At 52.4% G+C, this 15,422-nt stretch overlaps 1 protein-coding gene and 1 long non-coding RNA gene across 3 annotated transcripts in view; one reads left to right on the plus strand and one right to left on the minus strand.

The window, feature by feature from the left end:
* Positions 1 to 8,668, plus strand: part of ANKH (ANKH inorganic pyrophosphate transport regulator) — a 141,036-nt gene extending 132,368 nt beyond the window's left edge. For both annotated transcript variants that reach the window (XM_019812703.3, XM_011287018.3), the window contains 4 exons: positions 1,064 to 1,193; positions 4,272 to 4,395; positions 4,972 to 5,071; positions 6,637 to 8,668. In XM_019812703.3, coding sequence (XP_019668262.1) covers positions 1,064 to 1,193; positions 4,272 to 4,395; positions 4,972 to 5,071; positions 6,637 to 6,750 — 468 coding nt within the window. In that variant the 3' untranslated portion in view covers positions 6,751 to 8,668. The remainder of the gene's footprint in view (positions 1 to 1,063; positions 1,194 to 4,271; positions 4,396 to 4,971; positions 5,072 to 6,636) is intronic.
* Positions 8,126 to 14,419, minus strand: LOC109492208. Its single transcript, XR_002736229.2, has 2 exons — positions 12,280 to 14,419; positions 8,126 to 9,847 (listed from the first exon to the last, which is right to left on the minus strand). It is a non-coding gene; the product is annotated as an uncharacterized LOC109492208 (long non-coding RNA).
* Between the last annotated feature and the right edge of the window lie 1,003 nt (positions 14,420 to 15,422).

Raw genomic sequence — 15,422 nt, forward strand, 5'->3', positions numbered from 1 at the left:
CAGCTCGCTTCTCCCCATCAGTTTAAGATCATGCCATTTTCAGGGCGCCTGGGCGGCTCAGTCCGTTGAGCATCTGACTCTTGATCCCGGCTCAGGTCATGATCCCAGGGTCGTGGAATCAAGCCCTGTGTCAGGCTCCCTGCTGAGCATGGAGTCTGCTTAGGGTTCTCTCTCTTTCCGCCTCTAGCCCCTCTCCCCGACTCTCGCTGTCTCTGTAATATTAAAAAAAAAAAAAAAAAAAGATGCCATTTTCTTGGGTCTGTTAAATCAGTTTACTGCTTGCCCACCTGCTCTCCAAAGGTGCACATTTTGTGGGAATTGTCTCTTATTCGCTCAACTCGACCTCGGAGAGCTCCAGAACCTATCATTAATTTAAGCGTCACTGTTTCCTTTTTCATTAGGTGTGCTGATTCAGTGTGGCTCTGTGCATGCAGAATATTCCAGATGCTTTCAGGTCACTTCTAACTCTTTGGTTAAAGCTATAAAAAATCACAGGGGCGCCTGGGTGGCTCCGTCGGTGGAGCGTCCGACTTCGGCTCAGGGCATGATCTCGCGGTCTGTGAGTTCGAGCCCCGCGTCGGGCTCTGTGCTGACAGCTCGGAGCCTGGAGCCTGCTTCGGATTCTGGGTCTCCCCTCCCTCTGCCCCTCCCCTGCTCATGCTCTGTCTCTGTTTCAAAAATAAATTAAAACATTAAAAAAAAGATTTTTTTTAAAAACCTATAAAAATCACAGTACTGAGCATGGTCACCCCGAACTGACCGAGCTGCTTAGCACAGTAGTTAAGCCGCTCACGAGAGCACACGGGTCTCCCTCACTAGCTGGGCTACCCACTCAGATGCATGCCACATCTGCCCACTGCTGGGCTCCCTCTGGGGCACTTGTGGCAAATGGGCGGGGGCCCGTGTCTGAAGGTGAGAACAAAGGACGGCAGCGGTTTGAGGACAGGCGCACCATTCGCCCTCTTTCCTAGCTCCTCAGGGTCATGGGACACCTGCCCCAATGCCACGTCACTCACATGTGCCTTCTCTTAATGACCTCGCTGACTGTGCTCTCTGCCCCCAGCTCTGTTTCGTGATGTTCTGGACCCCCAACGTTTCCGAGAAGATTTTGATAGACATCATCGGAGTGGACTTCGCCTTTGCAGAGCTCTGCGTTGTCCCCTTGCGTATCTTCTCCTTCTTCCCGGTGCCAGGTAAAGACACAGAATGAAAGGAACATTCCGGTTTACCCTCATGCCCGATTCAGTCTTCCTTCTCGGGAAATGTCTGCAAGGACGTCCCAAACAGGAACAAACCATTTTGGGCGCCTGGGTGGCTCAGCGGGTTAAGTGTCCGACTCTTGATTTCCACTCCGGTCGTGATCTCGTGGTTTGTGAGTTCAGGCTCTGTGGTGACAGCACGGAGCCTGCTTGGGATTCTCTGTCTCCCTCTCTCTCGGCACCTCACCTGCTCTTGCTGTCTCTCTCTCTCTCTCTCTCTCTCTCAAAAATAAATGTTTAAAAAAAAAAAAAGCTGACACTTAAAAAAACCAAAACAGAACATAACATTTTGCAGTGGATTGGAAACGTGCAAACACATTTTATCCAGTAGGCTGAAAGTTTAAGAAACAAATCAGACAGCCCAGCCCTAATTTGTTCTCCAAGGTCAGAGGTCGCACACACGGTAAACAGCACACCCAAAGGGACAACGTGAGGAGTCTTCGGGGCCATAGAACTGTTCCGTGCCCTGATGGTGGCGGTGGCTACACAGATCTTTGCACGTGTTAGAATTCTTGGAACTGTCTGCTCAGAAGTCAGTTTTATAATATGTTATTTAAAAAGTAACACGCAAAAAAAAAAAAAAATAGGAAGGTGGACGATGACTAAAACCTGCCGATGTGCAAAGAAAGAGTAGTGCTGGAGTTAAGACTCTGGGGGCAGAGTTAGGGGCGCCCGGGTGGCTCTGTCGGTTGAGCATCTGACTTCAGCTCAGGTCATGATCTCACGGCTTGTGGGTTCGAGCCCCGCGTCGGGCTCTGTGCTGACAGCTCGGAGCCCGGAGCCAGCTTCGGATTCTGTTGTCTCCCTCTCTCTGCCCCTCCCCCACGCATGCTCTGTCTCGCTCTCAAAAATAAATATTAAAAAAAAGTTAAAAAAAAAAAATCTGGGGGCAGGGTTGAGGCCAGATGGCGTATGGCCAGAAAGTCAAGTGTCCACAGCTAAACACTAAGCCAGTCTGAAAATTCCCAAGCGGACACAGTAGGAGGAGGCTTACTATACGGGAGCAAGGTGGTTCTTTACGAGAGGAGCGAAGCAGGCTGAGGAATGGTCGGTGGGTGTGCCGATTCTCCCGCGACGAAGGCGTCGCCACGTCTGCGTGTCGTGTGCCTGCCCACTTACTGTTCCTAGAAGTCACCCACCAAACTGGTAACCGTGGTTGCCTCCGGAAGGCAGGAGTCAGGACCGGGAGGAAGACTTTGTGCTGCATTCCCTTCTGCACCTTTTAAATTCTATACCAAGTGCATGTCATTATCCAAAAATGTATGGTGCAGGCGTGTCTGGCTGGCTCAGTGGGTAGAGCGTGCTGCTCTGGACCTCAGGGCTGTGAGTTAGAGCCCCACGTTCGATGTGAAGATTACTTAAAAATACAATCTTTAAAAAAAAAAACAAAACACTTAGTGCCCAAATCCGCCGAATCATTCAGCAGGGCAGCCAGAATTGACAAAGCCCGAGTTAAGAAATGAGCCACGAACTAGAGGAGGTCAGGACTGATGGCGCCATCCCTGAACCGGGTCACAAGCCACCCCTGCTCTCAGATGCCAAGCATTCCTGGAGGCTGGGTCTCTCGGTGTCACCTTCCCAGCTGTGGCAAAAACGGAGGAGTGGAAGATCGTGGCCGTGGGGTGGTGTGTCTGGTCTTTGTCGGGGGCGGGGGGACCCTGGGGGAGCCAAGCTGTGCCAGGCGACCCCACCTCGAGGAGGCTGCCCCCTGCTGGAGATTGGGGCCCATATTGCTCCTTCCCCAGGCCCAGCTGGAGGAGGGACTGGGGGCCCCAGAGAATTCCAGCTGGGACGGGGATCCAGCTGGGATGGGGGTGGAGTGGCTTTTAATCTCTCAACTCACTTCTGTGTCTATCAGTCTAAGGCCTTCCAGCCAGCTGTCAGGCCCCGGCTGTCTTTGCAACCTGCGGGGGGTGGGCCAAGCCCATTAGCATTCCGCGTGCGCCCCCCGCCCTCTCGCTCAGCCAAACCCAAGTGTGCATCTGTGCTGTGTAAACACAACACCCCCCCCCCGGGGAAGGCAGGCAGGGCACCCCGTTCGACGAGGAGGGCCGCAGAGTCCCCCTTTGAATGTATCCTGGACGGGAGTTTTCACCCCAGGAGTGAGCACGTCCCCCTGCACGAAGGTCTCATGTCTCGGCCCCAGCCCGGGGCTGCCGACCCTGCGACAGACGACTAGGCCTAGGCCGCAGCTTCCTTCAGCTACTTGCGCTTTCAGATGGATCCAAACATCCGGGGCACCTCTTCCCGACAAGGAGTGTCTGTGGCCTCCAAGGCCAAATTCAGTCCCTGCTTCACACGTCCCTCCTCTGTGCTCAGGCCGGGCGCCCTGCCCCGCGCCCCAGTTCACTAGCGTGGATGGGGAGGCGACACGGGGAATGCACCGAGGTCTTTGAGAAACAGTGACGTGTCGAAACAAGGGGGGCACAGTTAGGGAAGGAGAAGAGGAGATGACCGGGGTTCCAGGGGCCGGGAGGGCTGGGAAGGAGATCAGGAGAGCTTCGTCCTTCCCTCCCTGACCTCTGGTCGCCACACCCCCCACACAGGTGTCCTGGGAAGACAGGGGTCCCCTCATACCCACAGTCAAAACTGACCCCCGCAAGTGGCCGCTTTTCTCTGTTTTTTAGAGAAGAGAAATCAGATCGGGGCTGGAGGCAGGTCAGGGGGTTGGGGCAGGGACAGGGTGGGCAGGGGGTCCCAGGGGCAGGCCGGGCCGAGCCAAAGACAGCCGGCAGTCAGAGTGGAGAAAGGCAGGTGCCCGCACCCGGCTGTCTGGATGCTCAGGGCTGCGAAGAGGCCAGACGGGGCTATCCCAGGCCCAGAAGTAGGGTCAGGAACCCCGGCAGGGAGATACGGAGGCCAGCCCAGGGCAGCAGCAGCAAGGCCTGGGTCCTCCCCAGCTGCCCCACGACCTCGGGTAGGCTGGCGAGGCGCGGGGTGGGGGGGGGGGGGGGGAGTCTGAGGACCGGGAGAAGCGGGGTGTTGCTGACGAGTCCTTTGCTGTCCCCACAGTCACTGTGAGGGCCCATCTCACCGGGTGGCTGATGACTCTGAAGAAGACCTTTGTCCTGGCCCCCAGCTCTGTGCTGCGGATCATCGTCCTCATCACCAGCCTCGTGGTCCTGCCCTACCTGGGGTATGCTGTCGGGGGGGGGGGGGGGGGGTTCCTGCGGGTCCTTCTGCCACCTAAGTACATCTGCATTTTCACATGGCATCCCCCCGAGCACATCTAGAGCTAGAAATGCAGAGCGATACCTTCTTTCTCTGCCGAGCCAGGAGGTGGGAGGCTGCTCAGCTCCTTTCTAGAATACTTCCGGGGTCAGGCCCATTCACACTATTCGCTGAGCACCTGCTGCGGGTGGCAGGCAGAAGGGGAATAACAAGAGGGAGGAAAGGAGTCGTCAGCCCCCACCCTCAGAGTCCCGTCTCTGTATGGAGACGAGGGCAGGAAGGGTTGTGGGCTCACGAGCAAGGGGGACGTGGCCCGTGGCCCAGCCAGCAGATGTGGAGCCAAGACCTTGGGGTGGGGGGGTAGCTCGCCTCAGAGCTCCAGGTGCCCTCCCACAGGCGGGCCACTTACGAGGTGCAGCCCTTACCGGCGGATCTCAAGTGCAGTTGGTTCCTGTCTTGTCTGCTTTCCACTGGGTTTCCACTCTATTTGTGCCTCAGCACGGCTTCAACGGACAGATGGCCTTTGTGTTCTCATCCCCAGGGTACACGGAGCCACCCTGGGCGTGGGCTCCCTCCTGGCGGGGTTTGTGGGAGAATCCACCATGGTTGCCATAGCAGCGTGCTACGTCTATCGGAAACAGGTGAGCCGGCCGCGAAGCCTCCCCAGGTGTAGGGAGACCCGAGCGGCTCCCAAGGGCCCACAGCAGGAGGCGGCAAGGTGGTGGCACCCCACGTTCGTCCCCTACCTCCACTGGGTCCACACTGCTCACCAGAACTCCAGGGCCCCTCCCGTGTGGGTGAGCCTCATGGCCAGAGTATGTCAGCCCTGGGTCAGTTTCAACAACAAGGGGATACCTTATGATGCTGTCATGTACAGGATTCCTTAAACCTGCCTTGTTTCAAAAGGCAGCCGTCCTGCTCAGGAGGGACATTGAGGACACAATCCTGCATCCTAGCGTTGCCTCTAGAGAACTAAAACTTGTAGAAACTATATCATGCTTTGACCACACAGGAAAATGCCAGAAAGGTGATTCCCTTTGCGACCGATCCGTCCTCTGAGTCCTTACCAACTACGACTCGATCACTGTGAAAGTCTAGAAAATGTTGGGTGATCTCCCCACTCTCTGCCTCTGCAAATCCCTTCCCCTCTTCAACCTGAGATAACATGCCACAGGAAAGTCTTCCCAGCTGCCCACCACACACACACACACACACACACACACACACACACAACGTACTCTGTTACCAGGTAATTCGTTTATCCTGCAGGGTTACCTGTTTGAAGGCACAGTCCTAAGATTATGACCACTTAGGGAGCAGGAGAGTGAGATTAGCCAGGGAAAGGTTGGGTAGAGGAGGGGAAGGGGCCAAGAATGGATGTCCCAGGCTCACCAGTATGATACCCCAGCCACGGCAGCTGGGTGATGAAGGCGGACATTGGCAGAGATTTGGACCCAACCGAGGTCGGGGGTTTTGCCTGCAAGTGACGTTACAGCAGAGAGAGGCACCGAAGTGACTATAATTGTTGAGCGTTTCATTTGAGCTGATGAAAGAGGAGAGAAGGGACCAGAAGGCCCATGGGTTGTGGGGGCAGGGTCCTGGAAGGAGGGGCCAGACAGTGGCAGGAGGTGGAGGACCAGGCCCTTGAAGCTGGCGGGCCAGTGGTGCGGAGGGTGTTAATAAAGACAGGGTCTCCAGGGAGCTGAGAATGGCGGGTGGCTCTGGAGAACCTGATCCCCAAGGAAAAGAGGTCAGGGCATGGAGAGAGGCCATTTACTGCAAGGCGGGCAGTACAGTCACCAGGAACTGGGACAGGCGACGAGCAGGGCAGGAGACACAGACCCGGGGCTGGCCTGGAGGGGGAGAATACTCCGAGAGCAGGTGAGCCCAAGCTCATCGGAAGTGAGAGCAGTTGGCAGGTGGTGGAAGGAGGAGGCGTGGGGAGGGGCTGCACTCAGCTGACGGTGCGCTCCCGCTAGCGGCCAGGAGGGGGCAGACGGGGTTCCCCGAAGCTCCTAGCGGCACCCCCTTCCCTCCCCCCCCCCCGCCCCAGTACCCGGAGATGCAGCCTTGGTGAGGTCACCCCAACCATAAACGAGTCCCAGGTCTGCCACGAGGGCCCCGCCCCGGAGACCCTGGCGGCCCCTCCCTGTTCTGCGACGGGGCCCTGTCCCAGCCCCACACTGACGGGTCTTCTTGGGTCTAGAAAAAGAAGATGGAGAACGAGACTGCGGCCGAGGGGGAGGACTCGGCGATGACGGACATCCCGCCAGCAGAGGAGGGGACGGACGTCGTGGAAATGCGAGAGGAGAACGACTAAGGCCGGGACGCAGGCGCAGCAGGGGCGCTCGAGATGGCTCTGCAGCATCGTCTCCTCTCCCGTCGTGTTTTGTTCTCTTCTTGGCTTTGGTTTTGGTTTTGGTTTTGGTTTAACGGAAGAGGCCTTGATTGGAAGGTTTCGTGCAAACTCCCGGGCACACTGGGTATGCCCGCCCTGCGGGGGGGGGAGGGGGGGGACCTCGACGCCGGTCTCCGCCACCGCTTTGTAAAAAACCAACGGAACAACCGAGTTCGCGCCCCCGCTTCCCGAACATCCAGAAGACGCGGCTGCCTCGTAGAACGGGCCGTCTCCTCCCTCGGACAATCTCCACTTGGAACCAAAGGACTGCGGCTGTGCCATCAGCGCCCTCGCCACCACTGCCCAGCAGGCCAGACTTGACCCCGTCCCTTTGCATCTCTCTTAACGAATCAGCAGGTTACAACTCGGCTTTCTTGGATCGGCTTCCCAGGAGCAGGAGCCTGGCTGTACACAGAGACGTGGCCCCGGAGGCCTCCGCCCTGCAGCCCGGAGCCGTCTGCCACACTCGTGCGCGCGGGGGGTCCGCGACAGGCTGCGGCCTGGAGTGGCCGTTCACACTGAGGAATGCACCTGTGAACGCGCTGCACGGACGGACGGACGGGCCTGACCTCCTCCCTGTAGGAAGGTTCGAGATGCCAGGGGAGTCGCGCGGACTGAACGATCGCCTTTCACCGGCATTGTCCTAGCTTTGAGCGAGCTCCCGCGTTTCAGACCCCGCCGTGTACATACATGAGCTAACTTTTTTTAAGTTGTCACAAACGCGCATCTCCAAATTTCAGCGTCTCCGGCATGACTTTCCCTGAAGGCTTGTTTCTCACTCACCTTTCCTGAAGATGGCGCTAGAGCAAGTGAAATGGAGCATTCTAACTTCGCGGTCTTAGTTTTTACAGTGAACTGAAGCTTTAAGTCATAATCTAGCATTCTAATGCCAGGTTGCTGTATCGTAACTTTTGAAGTAGATTCATTACCTGGTTCCGCTCCTTTTAGTCATAACCATGCGGTGCAGGTAATTTCACGCCACACGATAAAACATTTTATAAACGATAGCAAAGTCACTATGTGATACTCCCTGAAATGACACATTTGAAATCCATTCAGTGCAGTATATTTTTCTAAGTTTTGGAAAGCGGGTTTTTTCTTTAAAAAATTATGGACACAGTTCACTAAATTCTTGATTTAGTCAAAATTCTAGACTGAAAGAACCTAAACACAAAAATATTTTAAAGATATATATACTGTATATGTTATGTAATTTATTTTAGGCTATAATACATTTCCTATTTTCGCATTTTCAATAAAAGGTCTCTAATACAATACGGTGATTGCTTGTGTGCTCCACGTACCTGCAGTTGAAACGTATTGTATTGTATCTTCTTACAGTTTTACAGAGTCACTTGTATATAAATGTGAGGATCAGTAGATGACAAGAGAACTATTTTTAATTCTGGGTGGGTGACGGGTGTAACTGGGATCAGCTGGCATAGACAATAGTGGGAATGGAATACTTTGCCGGAAGGGCAAAAAAGGAAAAAGGCGAGCCTTTTGTGTTTATTGTTTTCAGTGCTGTGTAATCATATTGTTCCTCATTAAAAAAAAAAAAAAGAAAAAGAAAAAAGAATGTAAGGGCAAGTCAGCCATGACCATCGCAGGGTTGCATTCACGTTTCTGGACAAGTGACCCTTGGGTGTGCCCACCATGGGGACAAATCTTCATGTGCTTCCCCCGAGCGACTTTTCCTCCATATATATGAGCGCTGGAAATTAAGATGCACAGCCTTTGGGTGGTTTCAGGGGCAGATCTGAGAAGACGGGGGAAACGTCTAATTGTATCAGCTTTTTAAAAGTACGTGACTAGAAAATTAAACAGCAGTATTTTTTAACACGTGTGACTATTTCATGCTTGTGGGCCTGGAGCTTAAAAATCAAATTGAAAAAGCCACCTCTTCTAAGTCGGGGAAAGATCAGCTAGAGACCCTTCGTTAAGCACCTAGAACGCGTCATTTAGAACTTTAGAGATTTTGTCGGTGATGAACATTCACGGCCATAAATGGGCCATTTCCATCTCAGAGAACACGGGGTGATGCCCCAAACCCAGACCACGACGACAGAGATTGTGCAAGATGTGTCCAAAAACTGCTGTCTGGAAGCACACCATCCCTCACACGGTTCCTTCACTCGGGCTGCTTAATTCGAGGCCTAACACACGCACTTAAACTTGTAAGGCAAACCCTGATGCTTGCAGCTTCCTGGCTCTGTGCTGACCCACAGAGACAGGAAAGGTGGTCAAACCAGAAAGGAGAAGACACTTCTCCTTCCTGCTTTTTAGAGTAAGGAGGGGCACACATTTGACTCTGCCGTCCAAAAAAGAGTTCCCCAACGCAGGTTTCTTTTTTATTGCAAGTTGCTCAGCTGACATCTCGAGGACCATGAAAAGACCTGCCGTGACTTTCTCCGTGTTGGGTGACTTATAGAAAACATACAATCTAAAGCCTTTTTTAACGTGAATGCTGAGAAGTGAGTTAGGGCAGCTCAGTGCAGTCTTTTTATACTGAGGGTTTTCTCTGTGCAAACCCAGGTCAGAGTAGCTCCTTTTGTGGCCTCCCTGCTTTTTTTGAGGGTCATATGCCAGGTCATTCTAAACATGCAGGTGTCGTGTGCTCTGTTCCGCTTGGAGCTTGGTGGCACTGGACATCAGATGCCCAGGAACTGAGCACCAAGGACCAGGTGAGGCTGGCTCCGGGGAGGTCATGATAGGGTTGGACCTGTCGGCCGTGAGGCTCAGGACGAGCTGACAGGTCTGCTCAGTGGCCAGAACCCCTCACCTGTTTGGGATTCTTAATTTGGGCACGAGAGGCTATTGCTTGACATCACTGGGTGCAAGCCGGGCCAGGCCCCTCGCTGCCTGTGTTGGGCTCGTCTTGTTTGTGTGTTAGCCCTGGCGGGTGGTTTGGCTTTGGAAATGTCCCTGGGTGGCTGATTCCATCAGAAAGAGTAGCTTCCGCGCTGGTTCAGGATGTATCAGATTGGCCAAGTAAAGCTTCGGTATGTGCTCTTAGTTTCTAGAAACAAAACAATTTAAAGACTCAGTGGTTCTCTGACTAGAGTTGTTTTCCTTAATTCAGACTGAAGTGGGAGGGACCAAGAACCAGTGTTGCAAAATAGGAAGTATTTGTGCTGTTGTACTTAAGTGACATTAGCTTGAGAAATATTTTCCCGTTATTTAAAAAATCTTTCCACTTCAGGGGCGCCTGGGTGGCTCTGTTAGGTTGTCTGACTCTTGATTTCGGCTCAGGTCACGATCCCAGGATCGTGGGATCAAGCCCCGCGTCGGGCTCCACGCGGAGCATGGAACCTGCTTGAGGTTCTCTCTCTCTCCCTCTGCCCCTCTCCCCCACTCGCGCTCTAATATGAAATGTTTAAAATTGCTACTTCAGCTGTGTTTCAACCAGCCACAGCTTCTGGCCTCTTATTCTGCAGGTCAGCTGACCCCTGAACTTATGATGAAGCTTTCAAAGTGACGGACAGACCAGAAAAAGGGGTCTTTTTATGTTCTAAGTCCTGCCACTTTTTTGTAACCAACATCGCGATGGGCAGGGCTTTATGAGACAGGGCAGTTTGTAGTGTTGAGACCTGTGCGTTGCAGCCAAGTCCATGAAACCCGTCGATCCCACCTGCCTTCCGTAGACAGCTGTCCTCACGCACAGCCTCACACGCCTCTTTCATAAAAAGCGTCTGAACCAGAGAAAAGCATGTTTTTGAGCCACATGTTTGGTAAACATTCGAGAGGCTCCCTCTGTGTGGTTGAGTCTCTCTTTCTGTCATTTGAAATAGCAAAACGTCACATGACTCATCAGCTGATGTAACCACACGTGAAACAGGATGTAGAAGCAGTCTGCAGACGAATGTACGAAAAGGCCCTGCCCTTTCGAAGGCTACACCTCTGAAGCGAACTACGCCAATGTTCAAAATGAGCGGAATTTTATTACGTAATCAAAATAACCCCAAACTCCGCTCAGAGGTCAGAAAAGAGGGGTGTGTGTGTGTGTGTGTGTGTGCGTGTGTGTGTGTTGATCTCAAAAGGGAAAAATGATGGAGAAGAGATGGTGAGAGCTTGTTCTGAGCTGACTTTCTTCTCAAAAGGGAAAGTTCGAACTGTTAGCCTCTGCTAAGCAGAGCACCAAAGGTGGAACTCCTAAGTCATCATTCTTTTTTTTTTTAATGCTTATTATTGAGAGAGAGAGAGACACAGAGTGTGAGCCAGGGGAGGGGCAGAGAGAGAAGGAGACCCAGAATCTGAAGCAGGCTCCAGGCTCTGAGCTGTCAGCACAAAGCCTGACGTGGGACTCGAACCCACGAACTGTGAGATCAGGACCTGAGCGGAAGCCGGCTGCTCAACTGACTGAGCCACCCTGGCGCCCCCTGAGCATTCTTTTTAAGTCATTCTTTGCCGAGTCCTACTGGTTCTGAAAGATTTTTTCCCTGCTTCATTTATAATCGGCCAGGTCTCCAAGTCTGTGTAAGACCTATGTGCTTGTGTAGATGGCAGTCGGCTACACATAGATTCAGCACATTTCTTATACTGCACCTCTTTTTGAGTTAGGTTACAAAGCACCATGAGCTTCCACAGTCCGTGCATGTAAACAGAAATGCAGAAGAGGGGCGCTTGGGCGGCTCAGTTGGTTGGGCATCTGACTCTTGATTTCGGCTCAGGTCATGATCCCAGGGTCATCGGATTGAGCCCTGCATCAGGCTCTGTGCTGAGTGTGGATCCTGCTTGGGAGTCAATCTCTCTCTCTGTCTCTCTCTCTCTCTGCCTCTCTCCCTTCCTCGCACTTTCTTTCTAAAATTAAAACAAAACAAAACCTCACAAGAGGTAGGATCCCTTCCTGTGTCCAGAAGTGGAAGTGGTTTCCTTAGGTTAAGGAAAGCTGGAGACAGACCAGCTTAAGATGATTATCATTCACGGTCTGGCTTCATGGAAATTCAGTGGCATATGGAGATTGATTGGCACCATAAAGTTGAGAGGCAGACGTTCTCCAGCCATGAATCGGGGACAAGAAATGGTGCATTTGGAGCTGGGACACATCACAGCCAGGTGGACTCTGTTCCCTGAAGCATGGGGCCACAAGCATAGGGGACTCACACTCTGGATGGATCTGCTATGAAGGTGAAGTGCAGACCACCCTGGTCGAACAAAGTCTACACATCGCCCGGCAACCGCAGCCAGGACCAGCTGCCACAAAGCAGGCACGTTCCCCTAGCGGTGCCACATTCACGCTTGTAGAGGCGAATCCACAGCAACTTGTGATGTGTTTGGTTTGCTTAGCGATGTATGGAGAGGGCAGATATCGAAAGCTGAAATGACCAAGGAGCTAGTCGGAGAACTTCGGAAACCTTGCCAGAGCCGCCCATGAGTTCTGTTCCAGACTCACAAGGCTGTGCTCATTCGTTGAAGGACAGCTTAAATGGCACGGCCTTCTACATCACTCACCCCTTTCTGGCCTCACACTCGTCGCCTGCACAGTAGAGGCTTGGGCCATCACTGCTAAGGCTCCTTCTGGGGCCAATACTCTGGGTATGATCCAGGATTTAGGACCCCGGTACAGGATCCTGCAAGGGAAGGATAAAATTACCTCCTTTTTCCTTTCAGATCTCAACGTTCGCAGTGATCCCGGATTTTTTTTTAACAAAATGAGGTCTCCTGGGAGTCTCTGCACATGTGCTGTGGCTTCCAGTTTACCAGCTTTTCAATTTCACATCAAAATTGTGGGTTTAATTGAAACTGATCACATCAAAATATCTGTGTAGCCTTTGATTAAAACTGACCGCAGAGGTCAATATAAAATACACATTGCCCTTGAACAATGGCTACATGTGTATTTCACAGACATAACTTTTTGTTAAGGGCATTTACATATGCTTTCCTTTTTTGGTTATTTCCGGGAGGGCAGAATTTATGCTCATGTATTGTCAAATAGTCTTCATACTCTAATTTTACTTTAAGTAAAGCTTAAAGTTGGCATGTGACTGAGATTGCTTTTAGTTTCTTGATTTTCTTATTGGAACCATCAGTCTGTTTATACCTCCCAAATTACATGATTTCCTAATTCGAACTACATTTCCCTTTTCTGTTGTACACGAGGCATTAAAATTTTGCCCTTCGCCCCGGTAGCTAAAATCTGTAACCACTGGCATATTTCTTTAAAATCCCTTATTTAAATATGACCTATTGCTTCAAATTGTATTCTATATTAAAATGAATTTTTACTTCCCATAATTGCAGTAATAGTGAAAGTACTTCTCTGAAACCCCTTCTCGAATGGGGATACCCACCATAGATGGGCATCAGGAAACGAAGAGGGCCAGAGCCTGAAACCCCCTCCCGCCCACATCTAAGGCATCCTTGTTCTTACCAGTCTTTATGTGAAAAGCATTACTCTCTTTAAAATGGAACGTCTTAACTCAGAAGAAGGATGGCTCTCATGCTTTAAACCTCCCGTGAGAGATTATAGACAGAAAGGGTTTTACTACGTACCTGTCACCGACAGGGTTGGAAGAATCCCACCGCCCTGCCCGAGACTGTGTCTTCTCTTCTGCGCAGTTTTAGCGTGTGTCTTTGGGTTAAAATCCCAGATCTCAGTACTACTACTACTATGCTTCCCTGTTACTGCCTCTTACTGTTAATTATCCCAAACCGCACACACCCACACCTTATACGATGGTAGCAAAATTCCAAAAGGTTTATTACCCTTGTGATAAGCGGTTTGGATATAATTATAAATGTGGTCTACTGGGCTTTTAGGTTAATATCATGGAGAAAACTATGCCCTCTCCCAAACTATCCTTTTCAATACTCTTAAAGGCAACATTTGAGTTGGGGGCAAGGTTCGCTTTGCTTATGTCTTTAATCCTGCCCACAATGAGCTCCAGGCTTCTTCCTGGACCACACGAGCCAATAAATACTGTGCTAATTTCCCAGCTCAACGCATAGGTCTTTGCACAAAAAGAAAAAGAAAAACCAGGAACGGGGAGTCCTCATTCTGTCTCGGCTGCTTATTAGCTTTGAGTCGGCCAAGTTACTGGGTGCCTGTGGGTTGGCCGTCTCTGCTCTAGAACGAGATCTTGTCCAGTTCTAGCCTAGCGCGACATCAGGACCTGCAGAGTCTGATCAAAGGCAGTGCAGGCAGACGGAGGTGCCCGTGGGCCGGGCTTCCAAGTGGCATGGAACTGACTCAGCCAGGGAATCTACAAACACTCCTGCCGGCCTGCTTTCAGCAGAGACAGACTCCCACAGCGTTCATGAACAGAACGACAGCCAATCTGGTCTTTGGTTCAGATGCTCCGGATACCTTTGCAAAGACCAAAACAGAACGAGCACAACTGGTGTCCGGCTTTACATTATACTACCCACCCAACCTTCAATCTGATTCGTGTAAAAAGCTCTCTCGCCGTAAAGGCAGGTGGCCCAGGAAAGCCGGCTGAGGTCAGCTGGTCTCCCCCAGCCCCAGACACTGTTAGGACACATGCTCACAGGCCCATTCGTCGAAAAGTCAGAAGTGGTTCCTCCACCGTGCCGGGCCACGCCACATCCTAGCTCAGCGGCTCCGCCTTTCCCCAGACTCTGGCCTGCCCCCGCCCCCCGCCCCCACCCCACAACTACGTTGATCGGTGCTATTGAATTCTGCCCTCTTAGGAAAAGACCAAAAATGGCCCCCACGCCCCAGCCTGCTCCCACCGAAGTTGAGAATCCAGTTCTACGTGCTCTCGGGTGACCTAATCTGGGCCTGTTTCCAGTTCCAAATACACACTAGTGATGCCCAGAGCGCTTTTTCCAGCCCAGACTTGCTCCTGCGCTTCAGACCAGTCACCTCCCAACCTCTTTCAGAGGGGTCCCAGAGGGGCCTTGGCCTTAGGCCCCTCCCTGCACACTTTCTCCCCACCCTCCCCATGCGTTCTCCTGACTTCCATCTAGGTGAGTCACACTGTCACCCACCCAGAAGCCTCCTCCATGCCCCACCCCTCCTTCAATCAAGCCACTGACCCTGGAAGCTCTTTCTCCTACTACCTGTCACATCTGTCCCTCCTCTGCATCCTTAGTCCCTCTGGCTTAGCTCACACGCTCCTGGTCACCTCAGGTAGCCTTCAGGCTCATGGGTCCTCCTGGACTGTGGGGTGAATGACACCTCCTGGAGTTTTGCAGTGCACAACCTGCTCAACCATTCCTAGCAGGCTGACCACCTCCCCCTTGCCTTTCCAGGCTAGCCCTTCCTCTCACGCTAGGCACTGGGTTGCTATAAGGAGGACCTCACACTTACCTGGGTGGGCACCAGGCCGAGCCTGGGCTACGTGTAGTAAACCGGGCCCAGCCAGAAAGGAGGACGTTAGCATCCAATGGCAGCATCACAAGATGGGAACTCGTGCAGGTGGCCGGCCTCCCGGCTCCAGGTGTCTTCATGCCTGGCCTCATTCCAAAACCTGTTCCTTCTTTCATCCTCGCCCACCGCAAGGGCATAAAAGAGCCCAGATACTTAAACAGGTAATTTGTAGAGATGGTTTCCTTGCAGAATTGTACTGAGCCCTTCTCCTCTTCAGCGCTGTGTGTGCATCACGTGTGAGTGTTGGGTGGGCGGCGGG

Source organism: Felis catus, chromosome A1 (genome assembly GCF_018350175.1).
Source record: "Felis catus isolate Fca126 chromosome A1, F.catus_Fca126_mat1.0, whole genome shotgun sequence".
Lineage (NCBI taxonomy): Eukaryota > Metazoa > Chordata > Mammalia > Carnivora > Felidae > Felis > Felis catus.